At 43.8% G+C, this 23,146-nt stretch overlaps 1 protein-coding gene across 7 annotated transcripts in view; it reads left to right on the top strand.

Moving 5' to 3' along the window:
- The first annotated feature begins 1,622 nt into the window (after positions 1–1,622).
- Positions 1,623–23,146, top strand: part of LAMA2 (laminin subunit alpha 2) — a 3,027,572-nt gene continuing 3,006,048 nt past the window's right edge. For 5 of the 7 annotated variants that reach the window (XM_069607476.1, XM_069607475.1, XM_069607471.1 and 2 more), the window contains exon 1: positions 1,624–1,823. In XM_069607476.1, coding sequence (XP_069463577.1) covers positions 1,745–1,823 — 79 coding nt within the window. In that variant the 5' untranslated portion in view covers positions 1,624–1,744. Of the gene's footprint in view, positions 1,824–23,146 lie in introns of all 7 variants that reach the window. The other 2 variants (XM_069607473.1, XM_069607470.1) reach the window with 1 other exon arrangement.

Below are 23,146 nucleotides of genomic sequence, written 5' to 3'. Positions count from 1 at the left end.
GATAGGACCAGAAGTTGGGAGATATGTTTGATGTAGGCTGAGGGAGGGGAAAAGATACATCATTTCAAAGTGACAAGGATTTGTGCTTCTTTTGTTATGAAAAATCTCATACTGCAATAACTCACTTGGTCTTTCAAATAAGCCCATGATGATATATGGGTTCTATATTTTACGGCGAATCCAGCCATACTAATATTACTTCGACACGCCCTTCCTGAGCAGAGTTACAATTTTTCATGGTTTTTTTGCTGTGCCGAAATAGCTAAAATCGTGACAGTTAGCATTTTAGGTCTTATTTTCATGATCTACCCTGGGCCAACTTTCCCATTGCTCAGGTGTACGAAAAGGGCAAAAATCATACTTTTCAACATAACTTATTTATGTACATCACACAAATTTCGTTTTTACAGGGTCACAATGGGCTTTTTCCTCCTTGTTTAATTTGAACCCAGTGTGGGCTCTATCAGACACACGCTGCTCCAGTGTTCAAATATAAAAAATAAAATAAGCCTTTCCATTAATTTTGGCTGTTGAAAATAAATGCTATTTTCTTCCCTCATGTGTAATGTCATAGACTCGGTTTCATCTGGATTCCTGAATCACAGTCTCATGTTGCATATAGATATTGTACACGCTGCTATCTGCCTCTTTAAGTAGAAAGTGTAGCTTTTCATATTTTATTAAAACAGCCTTTTCAACCACAGATGTCTTTTGCCATCCATTGGGCACATCTAGCAATTTTAAGTCTTCAGGCACATTTTCCTTCACTCGAGCGCCTGTTCATTTTGTAAAGTTGACAAAGGCCCATTTCTGTTCCTGTCCTAGGCCTTAAGTCAGAAGTATTTTGGGACTGGCCAGCATTTTCCAATGGGTAGCACCAGTCAGCTTCACTCTTAAATACTGGTCTGGTCTTTTTATTTCTGATATTCAGAGGCTATGTTCTACCCCACAGAAACTAGGTACATAATAAGGTTTTGACTGCTTTCTTGAAAGTCATCCGATTAAGAATGAGGTCTCGTGGATGGGAGCACTCCAGAGCTTAGGCCCTTTGCAGGGAACCGTCTCACCCTACCCATGCACACAGAGTATGGGTCATCTGGCTAGGGAATAAAATCCGCCCAGGCACCAAAGAAAATGAGGCCCACCATTCCACATCATGATTCATTACTATCCAGAACAGACTATTGGAGTACTATCCAAGGGGGTGTTTATGGTAAAAAATGTTGCAAATAACCCATTTGAAAACCTATTTGCTTAGTAATATTAGTTAAAACTCGTGTTGTAACTTATATAAATAAAAAAGGCCTACTCCTGCCAAAAAGTGGCAGTCTGAGCCTACATCTAACCCTTGTTGTCCTCGGGAGCACAAGGTTGCCCTGCCAAGGGATAGCGTTTCAACCATGTACATCAGACCCTTTAGTTCTACATCTCATTTTAAAAAGTTACTAATAAGAGCAACTTGTACTGCATCCAGAAGGAAGGAATCCAGACAGCCCCTTGCATGTTCCCTCTAATGAATCGCATACCTCCCACCCTGCTGCCCCACGGGTGGGTGAGTGCAGGAGGGGGAGGAGCGTCTTGCGCGCGCTGTAAGTTTAGCTCCAGCGGCTGGGCTCGTGTGGGACACTCTGCGGCCGCTCACAGAGGGCTGCATTCTTCGAGGGAGGGCGAGGAGAAGGCGGTCTGACCTGCAGTCGCCGCGTCGGACTAGCTGCTGAAGTGTTTCAGCTCTTCACCTCTCGCCATGGCAGGGGGAACTTTTCAAGTGTTCCTCCTCGTGCTGGCGAGCCGAGGCATCCTTGCCCAACAGCAGCAACAGCGAGGTACTGCACTGCGCTTCTTACCGCACTGTCTGTTGTCTTCGGTGTCATTTATTCTGGCGTGTGCGCGCGCGTGACAGGGAAGCTTGCCACAGCCGACTGGCGGCAAACTCCAGCTCGTCTTTGACGGATTTTTGACAAGTTGTGCATAACTTTGTTCCCTCTGGATCTCGGTGACAGTTTGTAGGGATAATGAACGGGTCTCTATCTATCCGGTGATTGTTTTGCAGCGAGCAGTTTGCAAAGAAGTTCTGTCACCGGGCGTTGCTCCACGTTAGTCCAAGTCTCCCAGCTCTGAAAAGTGGCGCAGTGGTTTAATCGACATAATGCCCGCCTTCACCTGTGGCGCACGTGGGCGCCGACAGAGGCGGGCGCTTGGATTGATGTCTGCACGTGTCATCGCACCTCCAATCTGTCTCTCGTTTGAGGGACCAGATGACGGGGACACGGTTCTGGAGTTAGGAGCGGGTACAGGGAACTTCCAAGCGAGAGGCGCAGAGCTAGACACACGCACACACACACCCAGTGCTAGAAAGGAAGGACGCACAGCTGCTGGCACAGCTGCTGGCTGGCACGCCAGGCCGGTTCATGCCATACTTACGCCATTTCTCATTCAGCAGATTGTGTGGAAAAAACCTTCCCTGGAGAATAACATTTCACTGTATCTGAGAAGATGTGAACTCCGCTTGCGTGCCTTCACAATCTAAATGTGAACGGCCACAACGCCATCCACACATCTGTTCTCGTTGCAGGGACCGGATCGCTGTCCGGCGTTCAAGAATGTGGGATTGGAAGTGCCAAGCTTCGAAGAGATTTTTCACGGTTGTGGCAACTAAAACGCCCATAGTTGGTTCACCGGAACAATGGTACCCGAACCATTTCCTTTCATATTAGATTCTGTTTCTAGTTCACATCATTGAAAAATGGTCAATGTGCCAAATTTAACATCGCTTGTTTGTACATAAGGGGCAGTCTGGTTTCATTATTTGGGATACATTTAATTTGTTCATATATTTTCTGAGACAGGCTAGGCGAGTACATCCAGCAATGTTTAGCAGAGAACTGTAGAAAAAATAGAAAAAAAAATACTTTCCCTGCAATGTGCCGCTGCGAGCTACTTACAATGATACGTTTGTGCTCTAGGCCACTTCTCGTGCACTTATGACATCAGCTGCAGCGCCTAGAAAGCGTTCCCTTTGTAATAGGCGCTGCACCTGTCTGCAGCACAGCAGGACAGATGCCACCTGTTGGCAGGCAGGCTAAGGGCAGAGTGGGCTTCATTTCAAAGCGAGGTCTGTGAGGAACAGGTGTTGAGTACAACTGGGTTGGGGTAGAGGGTCTGGGTTGTGATACCCGGTGTGAAAGGTGAAGCTGGGTGAGCTTTATTCAGCCGACAGGAAGCACACAGTGAGTTTTGGTGCAATAGGTTCTCTGCAGCTAATAGTGAATGAAACACATAAGTGGCCAGATGTCTGCCATGGGTGACTAGGATTAGCAGGGGGACTGGGAAGCACACGATGTGTGGGTCCCCGTATATGCATAAAAGTGACATCAGTGATATAACAGTACATATCATCACAGAATGAGTTTTTGATTGTCCCAGGAGGATAGCTCAGCGGCAACGTGCTCGCCTTGGAAGCAAGACGACACAAAGTAACACAGGTTCGATTCCCGGGTCTGCCCTTAGAATCCTCTGGGTATTTAAGTGCGTTAACTAAGACAAAAACAATTACGCAACTAAAAAATAAACAAATCCTGTAACAGGGCCTCGATGCCCGCGGGCTGTGTGAGCACTTTAAAAAAGCAAAAATTAAAAAAATACACAAAAGTATCATGGAAAGTTAGATTAAAAACGTGTTGCCATGAATAAAGCAGGCGACAAATGCATGGTGACGTCCAGCATATGATTTCTCACTGTTAATATTTACCTATGTGGCAATATCAGGAGTGAAGCTTTTTTTTTTTTAGTAGCAGACTGTGAGCTAAAGATCTTGAAGAGACTTTTAATGTTTGTAGATAAGGCATAGAGAGATAAAAGCATTTGCCCAGGACTACACACTTCAGTTAAGTGATGTAGTTGGGATTTGAGACCAGTCTGTATTTCAGGCGCTTGAAAAAATCACTTCCCAGATGTAATTGGTTGAACAATTGTTTGCAAAAGGTCGTTTTGAAACTTTGCGTCTGACTGCAGAAAGGCATTGAAAAAATATGGTAATTGTGTTTTGTGAACTGCTGTTTTTGTAGAAATTTCAAGATTATTTTTTATTTGTATTGTGTATATATCTGGTCATATTGTACAAAATAAGCAATATGCTTTTATTTCAGATGCTACAGATAAGGCTTATTTTGACTATCATAAGAAATAAACTCTGGCCAGGATAGGGCAGGGCTGGGATTGGGCCTGGGGCAGACAGGGCTCCTTGTGTATACTGCAGGATTGGCATACAGTGTGATATAGCCTATTTACCTGGGAAGTCTTGAGGCAGCGAGAGTAGGCAATTTCGTGGGTTTTCGAATGTTTACCAAGTTAATCAAGTCTTTAAAAAAAGTGGGGCGCTTAATGATATACGCATCAGAGCCGAGTGAAATCTATATTGAAATATTCCCTTGAAAACAAAATCTCAATACGAGACGTGCTTTGATGACATTTTTATGTGGCCTTGTGGGTAAGCGTCTGCATTGCGAAAAAGACAACCTGGTTGAAATCCTGGTAGCCAAGCACTTGAGCAAGCTTGCTGGCTTCAAAAACACCCACGGGGGTGGGACAGGTGTTGTATCCGCCCTATGAAAACAGTGGGTGGATGCTGTTCACCAACGTGTATCCTCTACTTGTGCCCTGAAAAGCAGCACATGGCCAGAAGCGGGGAAAATAACCCATCTAGGATTGGAACCTCTCTTGCCACATCCTGGTCAACTATTCATGACTCACTTGCGCTCTCATCATGTCCCCTCCTCACTGTCATGTTTGGCTAACAACAATACTGTTTTATTAAGATGGTTTGAAAGGTACATAAACCATACTAAGGTACACACATAAATATATAAATCCATATAGAAAAATGTTAGGCAAAAACGGTACGATTGTGGCATTACACGGCCCCCTTACCCCCATCTTGAATGGCAGACAACAAATACCAGAATGCAAATGTCCTTTTGGTTTTGAAAATGTACTTTCAAGACTTAAACTCATGGCAAAAAGTAATGTGTGAAGAGGTTACCCGTTTGTGTTTCAGTGTTTGACAAATTGAGGCAAAACAAAAGAGGTGATGGCTGGAAGGTTTAGAATTAATCTAGGCAACCCTCCAGACCATCGTTCTTTGCCTCCCAAGCCATTACAAAATGGGAAAGACCATATGCAAACCAGGCTTGATCCTACCCCAATTGATGTTTCATATGATGCGATGGAAATATTACATTCTATCAAAAATGAACACTTTTTGGATTGTTAAACATGAACATCTGGAAATCATGTAGCTTAAAACAGTTTTGTGTGATATTTTAATTGGCACGGAAGAGGGCATAGATTCAGGCAGCTAACGGGTGCTTGGTGTGCTTAGAATAAAAATGCTGCCTTGCATTTCGTAACATTACTTCTTTAAAAGCTCTGCTGAAAGAAAGAACGTGATAAGTGTGAATTATGGGGCCTTCTGCGGTTGGTGGGCAGCCGGGAGGGGCTATTCTTCTCTACAGAGCCATAGGCGGTGACACCATAGCCTCACTAGAACCACGTACATGGAAGCAGAACTGCCCCATTTTAAAGTAATATTGCTTGGCAGGGCCGGCCTTGGTGACGGCAGTGCCCCGCTCAGCAAAATCAAAATTTGGCGTCCCTGCCACATTTTTCAATAAGCATCAGCGCCCTAAATGCAACCCGCTGCCAAGAACGGGGCACATTTCATTTCAATAGGTAGCCTGCCGCGCTGTCTCCCACTGCGCCAGCTCGGGCGAGGCCTTTAAATACTGCCCCGAGCTGGCATAGCGGGGGGGGGGCTAATAGTGCCTTGGGCAGTTGACCGACCGGCCCTGCCATAAGGCCAGCCAATTAGCTTGGGATAGTCAAGGCAGTCACTGGTTCCTGTGGGGGCGGGGGGGCTCTGACACCAGGGCCCTGGCACATCAGCACAGAGTGCCCATGCCTCGGGCCAGCTCTGTTGTTGAATGTTGGAGTGATTTGCCAGACTTTGGTCATCTATTTGCCAATACTGTATTTCTATCATTCCCTGTTCGTGAATGTGATGTAAATGCAAATGGATTCCTTCAGGGCGTTTCATTGTCTGATTCGAAATCCGGAAGGCAAATCCTAGAATACAGAAGTACCATTGGCTAGCCAAATGGACCTCCTTAAAGAATCCGCCATTTGCCGATCGTGTTGACTGTGTGCCATGGTGAAAAGGCGGTAAGCACCCAGTGATTTGAAATGCAATATCGAGTTTTGAACTCCAATTTCTTCAATGACATTGACTGTGATCGGGCTAAAACAGCATCGAAACAAACTACCACCATGCCTGCATTTCCTGCAATATCTCGATTGAGATAGCTCAGGGCCAATGTTTGTCTTGGAAGCAAGACAAGGCAGCGCAACACAGGCTCGAATCCCGATCCCGGCTTGGAAACCATTTTATAAATAAGCAATAAAATAAAATAAATAGTACTAAATACTTTCTTTGCCATGTTAGGAAAGTCATCTTTTTCTTGCTTTCCCTCTGACAAAACGTAACATGACAGGGCCCCAGGTAAAATGTCCCGAGGGGGCCCCCTGAGATTCTCAGCACCCCAGGGCACACACAGCCCTTAGGCCAATCAGGGCAGCCCATACTACGGATGACTCCCTGTAGCAAGGGGGCTGCAGTGGCGCCCCTTAAGTCTGTGTGAAATATAGTAAAATGACACACCGGTCTCTGGCGCCCCCGAGTAAAATAACCAGATTGGGCGCAAGCTGCTTCCCACCGTGGCCTCGCCGTGCAGACTGGGTTTAGTTGGGAGCATGGACGCAACCCTTTGTCCTGCCATGTCTCAGGGTGCGGGAATGTGCATCTATGTTTTGTTTCATGTGGTCCTCTTCAAGACAGCCCTTTCGACAGCTGCCTCCTTCTGGCTAAAATTAGAGCTGGGCACATGCTGGGCAGTTGGCCCTGTTTCTGCAGCTGGCATTTTGTTCTGTGCTGGCTACTTGTTCTCACCTCAGCCACACCGAACCATTCGAGTTCGCGCCACTGAAGACTCACAGGGGATCCGCGCGACTTGCAGGAATGATGCATCAATGGCTTGGGTGTCTCTTGGCTGACTCTGATGCAGAGGTGCTGATGGCATGATGTCTGGGGTGCTTTTTAAGTGGGATGGAACACGTGTGTGGGGGGGAGTTCAGGGGATCTAGAGTGTCACTAAATATTTACTTGTGCCATCGTGGCCTAAGAAGCACCACTTGGAAACAAAGATCCGAGGTGTTGCATATGGCCCTCAGTTGTTGCCATTGTGTATTGTAAACACGTACAAACCAACTGTTGTGTTGCCAATTATATGTTCCCACTCCACCGCTCCATCTCTTCTTGGTTTGTGTAATCCAGTCTCAAGCGTAACCTACACACTGTCACGTAGCCCCGCCTTTCCCTCTACTAGAACGGCTCCCACTACAATACATATTTCCTGTAAAGATAAGAGATGCCCTTTGGTGCTGGATCTGGGAATGATTAAAAAAATACAAAAAAAATACATTGAACAATATTTAACCAATGGGGTGCCCTAGAAACCAGTCTACAGTGTCACGTCGCACCTTGAAGTAGACCTTTCCAATGAATTGTTTGAAAACGAATTTTAAAATGAATTAAAATGTGTTTCTTCTTTTTTAACACAATGAACTTTAGACACCATGTGTAAGGGGACCTCTTGCTCTATGGTTGTGTAAGATGTGGAAAACCGAGCTGTCGCAGGACGGGCTAAGTCAAGGCCAATGCTGTGCCCTTTAGTTTGTAAGCCGTACAGACCACACATGCGTTCCGACACCAATGTAAAGCAAGGGGGTCCCGGGCATTGAGCACTTCGGAGACTGACGGTGAAACATGCTGCTTTCTAGCCTGCAAAGATATGTGGTATCCCACTTACAGGATGTCTTGGAACTCACGCTTGGCACTGAATTGGTGCACTCCTTCCTGCGTGTGCCTAGGCCGCGTCCCACCGGACACCAGGCCTCCAAACATGCTCTTACCCGCGCATGAATCCCAGATCCTTCTGCTCACATGCAACCACACTGCAGAAACGCCTATCCTGCTCTTTTCTCTCTCTCCCCCACAGCCATCTCCTGTCCACAGCATCTCTTGCCATTCCTAATGGTCAAAAGGCCCTTGAAATGGTAGAAGGTCTGTTTATGTATAGGATGACATGACATAACGTGGCATGATATGGCCTATTGTAAATACTGGGGACGTGCCCTGTAAATTGATACTACATCGAATGCAGCAGACACGCAGCCATACATATGCTGCATATTTCGGCTTAAACCCGATCGGCAGAAAGCGTTCTTCCCCACTCCAAAAAGCTTTAACGTTTTCCACCTAATACTTCCTTTTTATAGTTATTATTTTTTAAGGACCATGCTGTAATACCTTTTTTTTGGCCTTCATCTTAAGTCTCAAAACACATGCCTGCTTGATGTATTGCTCTTCTACAATGTGCATTCCACTCATGATTTATATTGGTAATTTATCTTTAAATCCAAGCTATTCAAGTTCAATGCCATTTTCTTTGAATCAACACAGATGTTCTAACTGGAATAGCTTCAAAGTGGCGCTGTGTTCTTTTTCGGCACTGTTTTTAATTGTTTCCAGAAAGTTGCCCTGCTTCATTATAAAAGAACTAGTGTACAGGCCTGTGTGCACGGGGCAAAGTGCAGGTTTTCATTGACACAGTAGGACCACTACATATCCTAAGCCAACAGCGTCCTCTAGCGGTGACAACAGACGAAGCTATGCGAATTGGCATTATCTCTATGTATCCTAAGGTAACAGCTCCCTCTAGTGGTGATAACAGGCGAAGCTACAGCATTGGACAAACATACTGGAACAAACATATATCTGGCCTTTTATTATATTGTTAGATCATATGTTAAACATAACTCCCTTGCTCATATTTGATTAAGAAGCGCCCCTTTTTTTATATTTGTGTTAATGAGTTATTTCGAGGAACCAAACTGGATGGAATAGATTGCTATGCTCTGGGTTGGCCTTGCAATCGAATATGTTCGGTTTATTGCAAGGATTTCCGTGCTGGCCTTTACTTTGCCTGGGGTGATGGCTGAAGACATGTGTTTGTAAACAAGTCATCAGGTGTACTCTATTCTCTTTTGCTGATGGAGCATTGTTTGGTTTGTTTTATGGCGAGAAGTAATCCTGGCAAACTTCCACCCAGCCTTGCTCGTGCCACGAATGGAGGGATTTCAGTGGGACTCTCTGATCTCCGATAATGGTGCCCAAGACCATCTTGTGGGTTTCAGTGGGTGGGGTACTGTTCAGCAAAAAATTTGAGTCACCAACTGTCCCTGCAAGATGCAGTGTTTTCCGGAAGTTAGGACCTGGGGTAAGAGCAGGGGTGTTTAAGGCAAGGTCACAACTTCTGTATGGGAGGAGTTTGGAAGCATTTTGGATGAGCTTTGTGATTTTATTTTTGCCTTGCATTGTGCGAATCCTTTTTGTCCTCTTTTGCCTGTTTCTGTTTTTAATAGGACCAATGTCTCCTTAAAAAATGCCAAATAACGGTTTCCCCTTCTTTTAAGAAGTCAAAAAACCAAAAAGAAAATAAGCATTTTCCCTTTTGTATTCCCATTTGACTTTGTTCATTCTATTAGGTATTGTGTAGCTTTTTATATGGTTGCCTTACCTTGCCTTTAACTGAAATAAAACTCTGGCTTTTTGTATTGCCACTAGTTTGTGGAATGTAAAACATGTACCCATGTGTATGTGAAACAGAAACTCTTTCCAGTGTTTTTATCGCCTTCCTCTGCGTGTGCCAGAACACTCACTTCTCTTTGTTTTTGTCGTGTTCGTTTTTTCTTAAAAACATATTGAAGTGATGACGTGGGGCAGGGTGTAAAATATTTCGAGGAAAAGGTGGAGGTGCAAGCAGAGGTGCACTTCTCAGCTTATGAGGATGCTCAAGGCTAGGTCTTTGAGGCGAACGGTATGACTGTTGTGCTTGTGGGGATTGGTGCCAGTCTGTAACAGTCACAACATATGTTTCTGTAGCTAGAAGAATCATTTGAGGGATGGCGTGGGAAGGGAAGAGGAGGCAGGGTTGTCAATGGAGCATTTGCCACTGCCACTGGAGGAGACGGAGAAGGCGAGGTGGAGTAGGCATAGCCACTGCAAGGAGTCCTTGTACTGGAAAAGTTGGATTTGTCTTGGGAGGTACTGGTGCTCATTTTTTAATAAAAGTCAGAGGAGGACATTGAAGTTGGTTCAGATACACTAGACAATGCCTTACTCAACTATGGAGTGGAAGAGGAAACGGAAACCGAGCAGGAGAGGTTGCAGGCAATGGTGCTGACGGAGGCAGGGGAGCAACCATTAGAGGAGACACTTGTGTTCCCTGAGCATGTGGGTTAGGTAGAGGAAGAGATAGAGGCCTCTGCACTTCTCCATACTCTCAAATTGGGTGTGAGGCTGGAACAGGGATTCCTTGTCAAGTTTTAGGTGGCACAGGGGACATCATATGGCCAGATAGTACCCGCCCAGTTACGGGGCCTGAGAAACCTTTAGCTTGCCTAACAACAACACAGTCATATTGTAAGAGGATTCAATTCAACACTACAGCTAAGTCAATGCCTAGTCTGGGATACTGAATGGAAATCCTTATTGATATATCTTTATGTCCAGTTCATGAGTTCTGGATGACTACCCCTATATAACACCCCTCTCTTGGAATCCCCCTGACCCCACTGAGCCAAGAAGTAGTTCTGTTTTGCAAGTTTAAAAGGTTTATTTGAGAATTTAAAAAATATATATATATATCACACTTTATAATAAATTAATAATTGAATCTCACACTTAATCTGAGCAGTAATCAATAATGGATAGTCTGGCACTAGCACACTTCTTTATAATCAATGATGAGTGGGTATAGGATGGATAAGATAGCAACAATACTTTTATGGTTTCAAATGGATGCAAGGTGGAATGAAAATGCAGTACAGAAAAAAACTTGATAGGATTTCAGCAAAAGACAATGTAATCACTTTCTTGGACAATTCACCCTCCCCCCTTAATGCAATGTAAGGAGATGAATAGAATGGGACTCAGTTCTTAGGAATGCAATCAAACAGAGTTCAGTTCAATTCCCCCCCAGCAGCTTATACAACAGATAGGAGTTTTGAAACACAGACCCAAGCGCTTTGAATATGGTGACAATGCAGTGAGAAATATGCTGAAAATGCTTTTAATTCCCTTCAGGAGGTTCAGGGTGAGTGGTATCTAGTTAATATTAGTCCAGACTCACTCTAGCAATGATTCAGGGATGGTTCTTAAGAGGCAAACGAAATTTAGTCAGGAAAGAGATGACTGCTGATGGTTACACGCGGCTGGATTTTTAACCAAATCTCAAATCGCGGTAAAATTCGCGAGTGCAAGAATCGTGATTACGGAGAAAGTATAAGGAGTCGGAAGTCGGTTCTAGGCTTGTTGAAAAGCTGAGATTCTAAGCTTTCAGAGGAAAGTTAAACCAAGTTCCTAGCCCACACGGTTCCAGAGATACGGACGATTAAATAAAGGTAGTTTTTCAGATTTGAAATTTTTAAAAGTTCAAAGCGACAGGTTACAGCTTGCAGCTAGAAAATGACAGGTGACAGCTTTGCAAATGACAGGTGACAGGATCTCTAGGAGACAGTTCTACTCATGTTAAAATAGCTTGCATTAGATTATTTTAACTAAGAGATTGGGTTCTGCACAGTTTTGGCGGATACTCACTCCTAATTTTTAGAAGGACTGGGCCTCGCCACGATCTGGTCAGCGGGTTTTCTTCACTCGCCACGGACGGTCTCTGCACACAGCGTCTGGGCCAGCTCTACTCTGCTGGTCTGGTCTGGGTCTCTGGTTCTGATCAGGTCTGTGGGTCCGGATACAGCGGTCTCCGGTTCAGCTGGTCTCTCTCTGGATACAACACTGCTTTCTGGCAAATGGCAAGAGTTCTTGCAAAGAATTCAAACAGCTCGCCTGGCTGTGAATAGTTGCAATGATTTGAGGCCTGCTAAAGAGGGATTTAGCTTGTAGTTGACCTCTCTGCTACAAATTCTGAAGTAAAGTCTAGGTCTCTGAAGGTGGATAGATTGAAGTCTCTGTGTTGGCTCCCTGGAGGTTGATGGAGGTAAAGTATGGATTTTCCCGGCAAAGCGTCCCGCAGCAGATGGAATAGAATGTCTCTACCTGTCCCAGCAGTCTCTTTTTATGTGTTTTGAAAGTGGGTGGAGAGGCTAGCTTTCTAGGCCCAACCCCTTCAGAGTTCTGATAGGTTGGAGAATTCTTTGCGTTCTCACTGGAGAGCAGGATTGTGTGTCAGAATGATGTCATTTAATGGCTTGCAGAAAGGACACTCCCCTGTCAAATTACACACAATATATATTTGACCTAAAGACATATTTCATAGATACACAGTGGTTTGAAATTACATGCACCCATCACATATCACATGAGGTATACCCTGTTCAAACTCTGCTCTTCCTGGGGGCTTGCATTCAGAAATGGCAAAATTTGTGCTTTTTAGTGGTTTTGCAATATTGGTTTTTCATTAAAAATTATACACATATACAGGGCCTGTCCCTACATACTCCAGTAAATTCCCATGTCTCTAGCTTAAACACAGAGTCTGTAGTATACGTAAATAGCAGGGTTTTGCCCCAGAACATCACACAAATTGGAGTTTGGGCTTGAATTGAAGGTACATTTTTTAAATTAAGGCTCTCAAAGTTATACATTTCTGTCATTTGATTACAAAGAGTTATCAGTGTTTCTGTAAAATATATATTTTGCTTTCAATTCAGTTCTCAGAGTGCTGGAGTCCGCCTCCAAGACTTGGGTGGGTCAGTGACCATGCCTCTGCTGGCAGGCAGGCCTTTGTTGACAGGAAACAGTCAAAATCAACATATTCTATTCAAGTGCCATAGCCTATTGTGTGGTCTCCAGGAGGTTGAGGTCAGCAGACCAGGGGGTCACTTTGCATTTGGTTATTATGACCATGTGATATCCTGGGCTGTGGTGTGAATCTCTTGAGGTGAGAGGGTTTCCCAGGCTTCTGGCCTCTGGGAACAGCAGGTGGCTAATTTTTAATGAAAATGCAGCCTTTGAAGTCAGCAGAGTCAAATCCCTTTGTCAGCAACTGCACTCAGTTCTCCTATCAGAGTTTAGACCGCTAGCGCCGCCTTGAGGATTTTGTTGGTACTGCATCCATTTTTGGGATCTTTCTTGGATTAATGCATTCCAAACAGGAATGGTTCTTACATGGTAGTAAATAATCCTTGCTTAACATTGTTTTGGTGGGGCTCCTTACAGTAAAATGGTTATGTGGAACCCCACAAAAGGGTTGAATCTTTAAAGTGGTCCGGTGAGCCACGATTTCAGCAACTTTTTGACATCAGTAACAGTGGATTTTGTTAACAAAGATCTTTCTTTACACTGGTGGTTGGCAAGTTAGGTAACCATTTTGGTGTGCGCACAAACTGCGTGGTTCTCCTGGATTCTAGCGCACATGTGGGCTTTTTAGCCATCTTGGATTTTCTAAGCCCACAGCACCAAATGTTGCAGCATGCTAGCTCAAACGTGGGTCAGAACACCCAACAATATGCAACATATGCAAGACATGTCTGAAGCCGAATACTTCCTAGGGATTCTCCTTGGGATGACAATATGCAAGCACATGAAATGGAATCATGCTCTGACTAGTCCTCATAACTGTATCAGATTCCAGTCACCCCTCTTCCACAACACCTTCAAACAGTGGGGATAGCAATGATGGAGTGTCCCCACAGGAGGACACACCAGACTGTTACTCCGAGACACAAAGGCACAAGCAGCCTCCACTCTGGGGACTTGCAGGCTTCTCAAGCACCTTTGCCCCCTGCGCCCGGCTTTACTGGCACCATCAACTAGCAGGGCCTTGTTCCCGTTGCCACATCACCATAACAATGACAGCAGCTTGTTGTTGGTGGTGGTAGTCATGTAGGTTTGTCCAATACTTCATCAAAATGCCCTATTACTAAGCTATATATAACGCTCAGGACGAAATTTCCCATCGCCTGGACCAGCTTCCTCTAGGTTACGCTGGTGTGCCACCTATCTAATAGGTATAGCTTGGAGAGCAATGTCCCTGTTCCTAAAGCGCACTAAACAAAATTATATGTTAACATGTTTTTGCTTTATTTGTGAGTTTTGCTGGTTCTCTTACGTTTCACTAACACAGAGAACTTGTATCTCCTAAAAAGATAGAAGAGAAAGGTACTACTTGTTATTTTATTCTGCCTCTTTCACTGACTTGTATCCCAAATTAAATGAATAAAACCACTGAGCAAGCGTGTCGAGGTGCAAGCATCCCTGTTTGTCTGCCAGCTCTCAGCTATGTATCCCTATACATTAAAAAGGATATCGGTTGTCATGGTCGGTTGACCAGTTTTGTGGGCCAACTATTTTATGCCACCTTCTTCAGGACCTGGCAATGGAGATTGACTCCCTGTCGTCTACAAATCCTCTTAGAGTGCCGAAGGATATTACTCTCTGCCACCCAATGTTCCTCTCTCGACCTATAATTTCATCAAAACACAAGCAGAATAGGGTATTTACCTGTTACTCCACTCAATATTAATTCATTATCATTACTTGAAATTCTACTATTTCATCACATATGCACATCCAAAACGGTATAATACAGTTTGCCTCAGCAGTATAAAACCATACTAACGAAGCATGATATGCATACCTTATTCAGGAATCGTATTTCTTATGTTCTTTTTAGTGCCATGGTGCTCCACTTCATGCCTCATGTGGGGACATGTGTCCATAGGCTCCTCGTAAACGCCTATCTTCATGTGGTTCTACGATTAATCTAACTTTTGATCACCTATAACAGTAAAACATCTAATCAGCAACTTGTCTAGATAGGTCAGTGAGCCCATCACTGCTCCCGTCTATGTTAAATTGTCTACAGTGTTGGTGGTAGTTTATGCTGCCATAATATGTTTATAGTTTTTTGTACGAGACTTACATTTCTGTGCCCAAGTGGAATAGGTCCTTTCATTCAAACAGACCATAATTTCTTTATTTATTGGGTATTTATAATGCACCTATACACAGTGTTTCGAGGTGCAAAGCCTGCTGGTTACCACTGACTGTTGGATATGGTTCTCTTTTGCTATTTGCTCAGTTAGGTATCCGTACTTCCCAAGAGCGGCCCGATCATGCCACTGTATCTGTTAGCTAAGTCCCGGTGTATCTATCTTCAGCTGAAAAATCCAACATTGCAGCCGCTTGAGTAGGATTTCTGCAAAATTAGCTACTCTTCTGGGTACATGCAGTTTCTACAAAATGGTGCATTCTAATTCATCTGCTGCTGTGGTTAGCCTCTAAACAATTATTCACAATGGCGCAGCTATTTTCTTAGTCCTTATACAGGACTTAGTATCCTTTTCTTAATCGGCCTGATGGTCATACCTATATACCGGAGATGGCAAGGACAGGTGATCATATAAATGACGCCCGCTGTGTTGCAATTTGTACAGTTTTTTGAACCCATAGTTCCTGAATCCAATGTCAATTGTTTTTGTGCGCTTGGTTTGTGGACACGCCGCACATGACCCACCTGGGGCATGTCCATTCAGACCTTGTTCACTCCAGAGTTCCCTCTGCATTGTAGCCTGAGGGAGCGCCAGATCTGTCATGTGTACCAAGTGATCTCTGATGTTACGGCTGTGTTTGATTGAAAATCTAGGGTTAGTAAATTGAACTTTTCCAGTGTTCAAAATTGGCCATAGGCGAATAATTTTCCTCTTCAGCTTGCCAAACATTGGAGAGTAACTAAAAATAGCTGTTATCATGTTTTTACTTTGTTCTTTTACTCTTTGTTCTAAAGTGATGTCCCTCAGTATATTACGTGCCCTCTTAGCTGCTCTCTTGACCTGTTTGCGGGGATAGCCTCTTTGTACAAGCCGATCTGTTAATCCCTCTGCCTGTAGTCTAGACTAATTTATTTCTGAGCTGGTGCGTCTATACTGCAGAAATTGACCGAACAGTAAATTGGCAGGCAGGACTTGAGGATGGTAACTCCTGTAATGAAGAAGCGATTTACGATCTGTAGGTTTTCTGAAGACGGCAGCAGTGAGTGTCATGTCTACCACTCTGATTTTGATATCCAAGAATTAAATCTCAGTAGTGCTGTTTTGGTTTGTAAATTTCTACAAGCGATTCTGGACATTCTGCCAGACAGAAAATTGCTGCAGTGACTCCCCTATTCCCTCAAAAATCAGGAACACGTTGTCGATAAAGCGACGCCATATCATTATCTTGCCCAAAATCGGGTTTATAGGTGTATAGATCACCGTCTCCTCAAATTCGTTGTGAAAATATCGCCCCCATCGCTGTGTTTGAGTAAAAGAACGAAGTGAAGACAGAATAACAGCTGTCTTAAGTTTCTCTCCAGTGTTTGGCAGGCAGAAGAGGGGCATTCTTCACCTATGGCCAATTTTCAACACAGGAAAAGTTCAACCAACTAAACATAGATTTGAAATCAAATGCAGACGTAATATCAGAGCTTGCTTGGTACACACAGCAGATTTGGAGCTCCCTCGGGCTACAGCAAAGAGGGAACTCTGGTATGAATGAGGTCTCACTGGACATGCCCCATGTTGGTCATGTGCGGCTTGTCCACTAACCAAGTGCACAAAAACAATTGACATTGGATGGCAGAAACCATGGGTTCAAAAGACCTTTACAAATTGCAACACATGGGGTCAATTATATGATCCCCTGTCCTTGCTGTCGCCAGTATTTAGGTATGACTATTAGGCCGATTAAGAAAGGGAAACTAGAACACAAATTCTGTATAAGGACTAAGAAAATAGTTGCACCACTGGTGAACCATTTCTTAGAGGCTAACCACACAGCAGATGAATTAGAATGGACCATTATGGAAAAACCACACGTTCCTATGAGAGGAGGGAATTTTGCAGCAATCCTACTCAAGCTGGACCAATGCTGGATTTTTTTCTCTGAAGACTGATAAACAGGGACTTAACAAACAGATACAATGGCATGATCGGGCCACTCTTGGGCGGTAAGGAGGATATCTAATTGAGCAAATAGTCAAAGAAAAGTATATGCAACACTCGGTTGTAACAGAGGAACCAACGTTGCAATGACAATACAGGTCAGATTTTAAGATGCTGGGCCAATAGAAGAGTGGGATGGCATATGGGGTCAATATTCAGCATTCGAATATTTCTGGAAGGACAGCCTTTCTGATGGAATTTAGGAAGAGATTGTTGGCCATACCAGACGAGGGACACATAACACGCATTAAGGCCGCTTTTACCTTATGTGTAACATAGAGTATTAGATGGGTAATGTACCACTATTCACTGTGCCACTCAGATATAGGTGCCCGAAATGTAAAAAGTGCAGCTGTGATTAACACACTTTGACATCAAGTGTCTGTGGTGGACACAGATAATCTTCCCCTGTAATTGACACACAAAGGGCATGTTGTGCATATGAGGTAGTAGGAAATAGTGGATACTTGCAATTATGAGTTAAATTCAAAAGGAACCCGGCTAGTACTCACCACTCGCAAATAGGTGTTCTAAATGTAAGGAGTGCAGCTGCAGTTAACAAACTTTGACATAAAGTGCCAGTCGTGGACACAGATAATCTTCTCGTTTAATTCAAACATAATGCGTATGTTGTGCATACGAGCTATGTGTGCCAAAAAGGAGACATTAGTGGATATTTGCAATTACGAGTTGAACATACAAGAGAACTCGGCTGTTATAACACACGCCAAGATGGCGTTGGGGATCTGCTGGCGAGTGAAACAGATGAAGGTACGAAGCCGAATGTTTGACTCTCATGGAGCAACAGTTTCTACTGCCGTACTAATGGAGACTTGATACACCAAACTGAGCGAGACGCTGTGGAGAAACATTCTGTACCCCAAACTGATCAATAGTCTGTAAAAATACAGCAGGTGTTTGCTGCGGAACAGTGAAGGTAAGCCTGCACATCGGGAATGGGAACACATGCAGGTGGTATTAGGTTAGAGGTGTATTTTAGCAAATTGAAGAGCCACAGGATGGCAGATGCTAAAGGCCTGTCGCAGACAGCGTTCCCTGGTAACAAGTGGATTGTAGTATACTTAACCAGCAGGCTATGAGGGTCTGTTTGAATTAAAGGACCTATTACGTACGCTTGGGCAGAGAAATGTGAGCCCTGTACACAGATAAGGAGCTAGAAACATATTATGGCAGCAGGAGATACCACAAACACTGTAGACAATTTAAGATAGATGGGAGCAGTGATGGGTTCACCGTCCTATGTAGACAAGTTGCTGATTAGAGGTTTCTACTGTTATAGGTGATCAAAAGTCAGATTTATGGTAGAACTACACGAAGATAGGTGTTTACGAGGAGCCTAATGACACTACATGTCTCCACACGAGGGATGAAGTGGAGCATCATGGCACTAAAAAGGACATAAGACTGAGGCAAAATCTTTTACTGTTTTGGAGGTGCAGGGGTGATGAAATGGTTACATTTCAAGTAATTATAATGAATTAATATTTAGTTAAAATAAGTTGTAAATATCCTATTCCGCTTGTGTTTTGGTCCAATTATAGGACCAGAGAGGAACATTGGGTGGCAGAGAGTAATACTATAACAGAAACCTATATTTAGAGTTGATTTAGGAGCTTGTCTGGCTCTCTTCCTTCAGACCGGGTTTTTGGTTAGGAAGTGCTTCTGAACCATTACCTAAGAAGGATCCGAGCTTCGAAGCACCGCTTACACATGCACCAGGACAACCCCAAGGTAGGATTTAACTCCTTAACCAACACTCTGGTCGTATCCCATACTTGTGGATGCCCAACTAATAATTATAAGAAGTGAACATGTCCTCTGTACCTCACTTTCAGAAGCACTTCCTAACAAAAAACCCAGTCTGAAAGAAGAGATCCAGATGAGTATAGAGGAGCCAGCACCTCAAACTACACTAACAGTCGCCGCCAACGCCGTGCCACATACCCGTGGAAGAAAACCCATGAGTAACACACTAGGTGGGTACCTCCGCACCTAAATCAATTCTAAATATAGGTTTCTGTTATAGTATTGGGTTCTTAACCCTAGGGGGCTCACTTAAGCGACAGTAAAAGCATATTCTTATGCTTTTCCGCTGATAAGGCACCGAAAAGGACGCACCAGAGTCCCGCCTACGACTGACCATAGTGTTATCGCCCTGATGAAACCAATGCAGGTAATTCATCACCCACAAAGGTTTCTATCTCACATGAGGAGCAAGAACAGAATCATGGCAGTAATAGTTTACACTATTCATGTTTGTTTATTTACCTGACAGGTCGAGAATATTTGCTAGAAAAACAACGTGTGAATGATTGCAAACACCACTGCGAACCACGCTCTTTTAAATTTCTGGGTGAAAAACTCCTGATGAATGTTCAACATTAATGTATATATGAACTGAAACATGTTGAGACCCCAATCTGTGATTCAGTACACAGTTTCAAGAGATCAAGATAAGCAAAGGCTCACATATGACTTCCGGTTCTTATACTCAATGAACCAGAAGACAACCATGTTGAAAATCTGATGTACATTCATGATGTTGTGTTACCCAAGCCAACCCCGTGGAGATTGTTATCGAGAGGACTAGTTAATAGTTCCTTGTGTTTGTGTTTTAAAATATCATGCATTGATTACTGTATGAATTATTGAATTAGCAACTAAATTGATTTTAACAGTACTGAAAGATCTATTTGCATAATCTCTTCAGTCTCCTGATCTGTCAGATCAGTCTCTATCTCATGATTGTTAACAATTGAACATACCCGGAAATAGATAGACTGCACTCAGTTATTTGCTCCATGAGTGCACCCCGGGGTTCCTCCTTTATCTTTTGGTATTCTGAACGAAGCACCATTAGTCATCCAGTGAACACAGGAGACTTTTCTTTTCCCAATCCTACCCACCAAGAAGGAAGAAGAAGGGGAGAAGAAAGGGGAAAACATGGGCACGAACGTGGCCCACAAAATCGTGGGAGAAGGATGGCGGCACATGCCAGGTAGACACCCCCTGGACCATGTGCCCAAAAGATAACATTGTTTTTCCATGTGTGATTTTGATAAATACATTTACCAAAATATGTTTTTGTAGAGGGGCTGCTGCATGCCTCTGCAGGTAATCCAGTCCCCCTAATGCCTGTATCTTGGAAACCTGAGATTGTGCAATGCTTTACACCATCAGTTGTGACCATACCACAGCGAATATTCGAAACAAGGTACCCACTAAGAAAACCTTATCAAATGTATTCCTGAAGAGATGACAATCTGAGGGAGGAACTCCCTGAAGAAATATGAAAATGAGAGAAAGAGGAGCTGGTGACATCATGAGAGATGAACGTGACGCACTGAGAAGATTAACTGAAGAGAATGCATGGACCGTATAGTAACTGACGACGAAGTAAAGAATCAAATAAACTTTCATATACGAAAAAGAAGATTGCATGTGTGCCAAGTTTGTTTTATTCATTTAAGAACATGCCAACCAATTGTAAAGGGCCATATAACGAAGGGCCTTATAGTTTGAGAGCCAATGTTATATCGTGTACTTAATAGTGTTGGAGATGACTTGCATTCGAGGTGGGACTAAATTGTCCACCTGACAGTAGACATCCAATTATAATCCCACCCCTTATAGAAAGTATACTTAGATGTTCCCCTTAAGCCTATCACAACTCTTTGTAGGTTTTTCTAACTTGCCACATAGTATGACGTCACATATGACATATTTTTAGTATATGAATGTGTTTTTATGAGAAGGTCGGGCGAATGTCCATTGACGTCCGTTGTAACTCCCTGTTTGAGACATTTGATTTGATAAGAAAACAGCAAACTTTGCAATCTTCCTGAGTTGGTTTGATTATGTGGTGTCAGAGTTATTCTGCATCCCATCCATTGCATGCGTGCTACCCAAAGGGCTCTAAACTCAGTTTTATGATGATACATTTTGCAATAAAAACCACAGCCTTTTATTGCCAACACCAAAACAATGCCTCAGTCGTCGTCGTATATCAGGAAGCAAAGGTAAGGTGTCAGTTGGCTCTGGGCTTCGAGGCATTCGCTTTTTTCAATGCAAATTTAAAATCTGTCTATTGATGTCATTGTCGCTCGCTCTCGGTTAGAATAAACATTCCTGGCTCTTCCACTTAATTAACACCACCCTTGCAATGTGGGAATGCATTCTGTGTTTTTCAATGTTCCCAAACACCATGCACAGGTGGACTGAATAAGATATTTTAAGTCCTTCCTGTAGAGCCTTCCTGTCTATTAAGCAATCGGGTTCCAAGAACTGCTCAGAGATGGTAATGCTCTCACCATAAATAAGTCCATCAGGCGGACTACTTTGCCAGTAAATGCCTTGGGGGTGCACAGATCCAGATCAGCGTGCAAAGCCGCTTGGCAAGGATCAGTTTGGATTCAGGGGTCCCTTGGACGACGGTGGGATGTAGTGTCTGCCTGTGGCCATGGGTGTTGCTAGGTCTGGAAAAGATCTGGGGCTACACTAATGTTGGGCCTGTCGAGTCTTGGGGCTAGCTCGCCTTTTGGTTGTAGCTCCTGAGTTTATATCCGGGGCTGCAAACCAAAAGACCCAGGGCTAGAGCCCCCTTAGCCCCCCCCCTAGCAACGCCTCTGCCTGTGGCTACTTCTGCTACCTGCCAGCACCCTCTGCAAATCACTAGAGTGTTGATTTCCACGGCTCTGGTTCCTGCAGTCAGACAGGAAGTGGAGGTCAGGCGAAGGCTGGCAGTAGCCCCATGAGTACATTCTCTGATATTAGTTTATTGGGTGCATTTCCTGCAGGCTTCGCAGGCCGATGTTGGAGACACCGTCTGACAACCTCTAAAATGCGGTTTACATCTCTTTTTTTATGGTTAAAGGTAAAGTGCACTGTCTGGCACAAACGAAAATGTCATACATTTGCTCCATAGCTTTCCAATGTAAGTCAATTCTAAATCTCTCCGGCTCGTTAATGGTTGTTTAGTTGAGAGTGGGTGCAGTGGAAAATTGCTGGAGTCGGGCCAGATTGCCCCATGTTTTTTAGTAGAATGTGATCTTTGCTGGCTAAGAGGATAGAGGGCATGGGAGGCCAGAAGTGTCAGATCAGACCTCTACCCTGCTAATATGCATGCGTTCTTGCAAACGAAGGAAGAATTGAACACTCAGCAACACTTAACTGCAAATCTGAATGTCAGTCCAAAGACACTTCTTCTGTCTTTGGCAGAAAGAGGACACACTTCATGGTGTGTTCAAAGAACGTATAATTACAATCATTTTTCAGAAATTGCCATCATAATTATCCCGTCCCGGTGATGTACGATCCATCCCCGCGTATCCTCAACCTACTTCATTCATTAAAAATGAATTCAGTTGGAACAATTAATCAATGGCATTTGTCCCACAAGCCTGCATTTCAATGAGTTTTTTTGTTCCAAAAAACATTAAGCGTACGAGGCAGAGAACACTGCCAAAATAGTGCCAAGAAGTGAGGGGGTTGCCACTCACAGCCTACCAGATTTTGATTTTCACTAAAGGGCAAAACATTCTCCCATCCCCTCGAATTTGAGCAACTGTTCAGGTGAAAAGAGGGTCATTTACCGCCTCCACTCAACGCAGTGATTTTTACTCCACATTTTCAGAAGGAGTTAGAATAAAAGACATACAATTCTGAGAAAATGAGATCTTGGCAACAGGCACTATATCCGCTGAGCTACTTTTCAAGTGTTGCAGTACAGGACTCATCACTCCACTTAAAAAACAAACAACATCTGATGAGATTCTGGACAAGAACACTGCATTACCAACAGTGTAATTCATAAACTGACTTAAATGTCAATAGTGTTTCTTCTCCAGCAGCACCGGACATTTTGCACATTCTCATTGAGGCAATGCAGTCAGTCATTGAAAACTAAAAGAACATCTTTACTGGGGCACAGTGAGGTTTCTGCACCTGTGGATAAAGAGCAGATTGGACCGTTCCACCTCTGCCCACTTGCACCGAGGAGAGTTGACTGTTGCCA

Source organism: Ambystoma mexicanum, chromosome 4q, assembly GCF_040938575.1.
Source record: "Ambystoma mexicanum isolate Mex_15411 chromosome 4q, UKY_AmexF1_1, whole genome shotgun sequence".
NCBI lineage: Eukaryota > Metazoa > Chordata > Amphibia > Caudata > Ambystomatidae > Ambystoma > Ambystoma mexicanum.
This window is presented reverse-complemented; position numbering and strand designations above follow the sequence as displayed.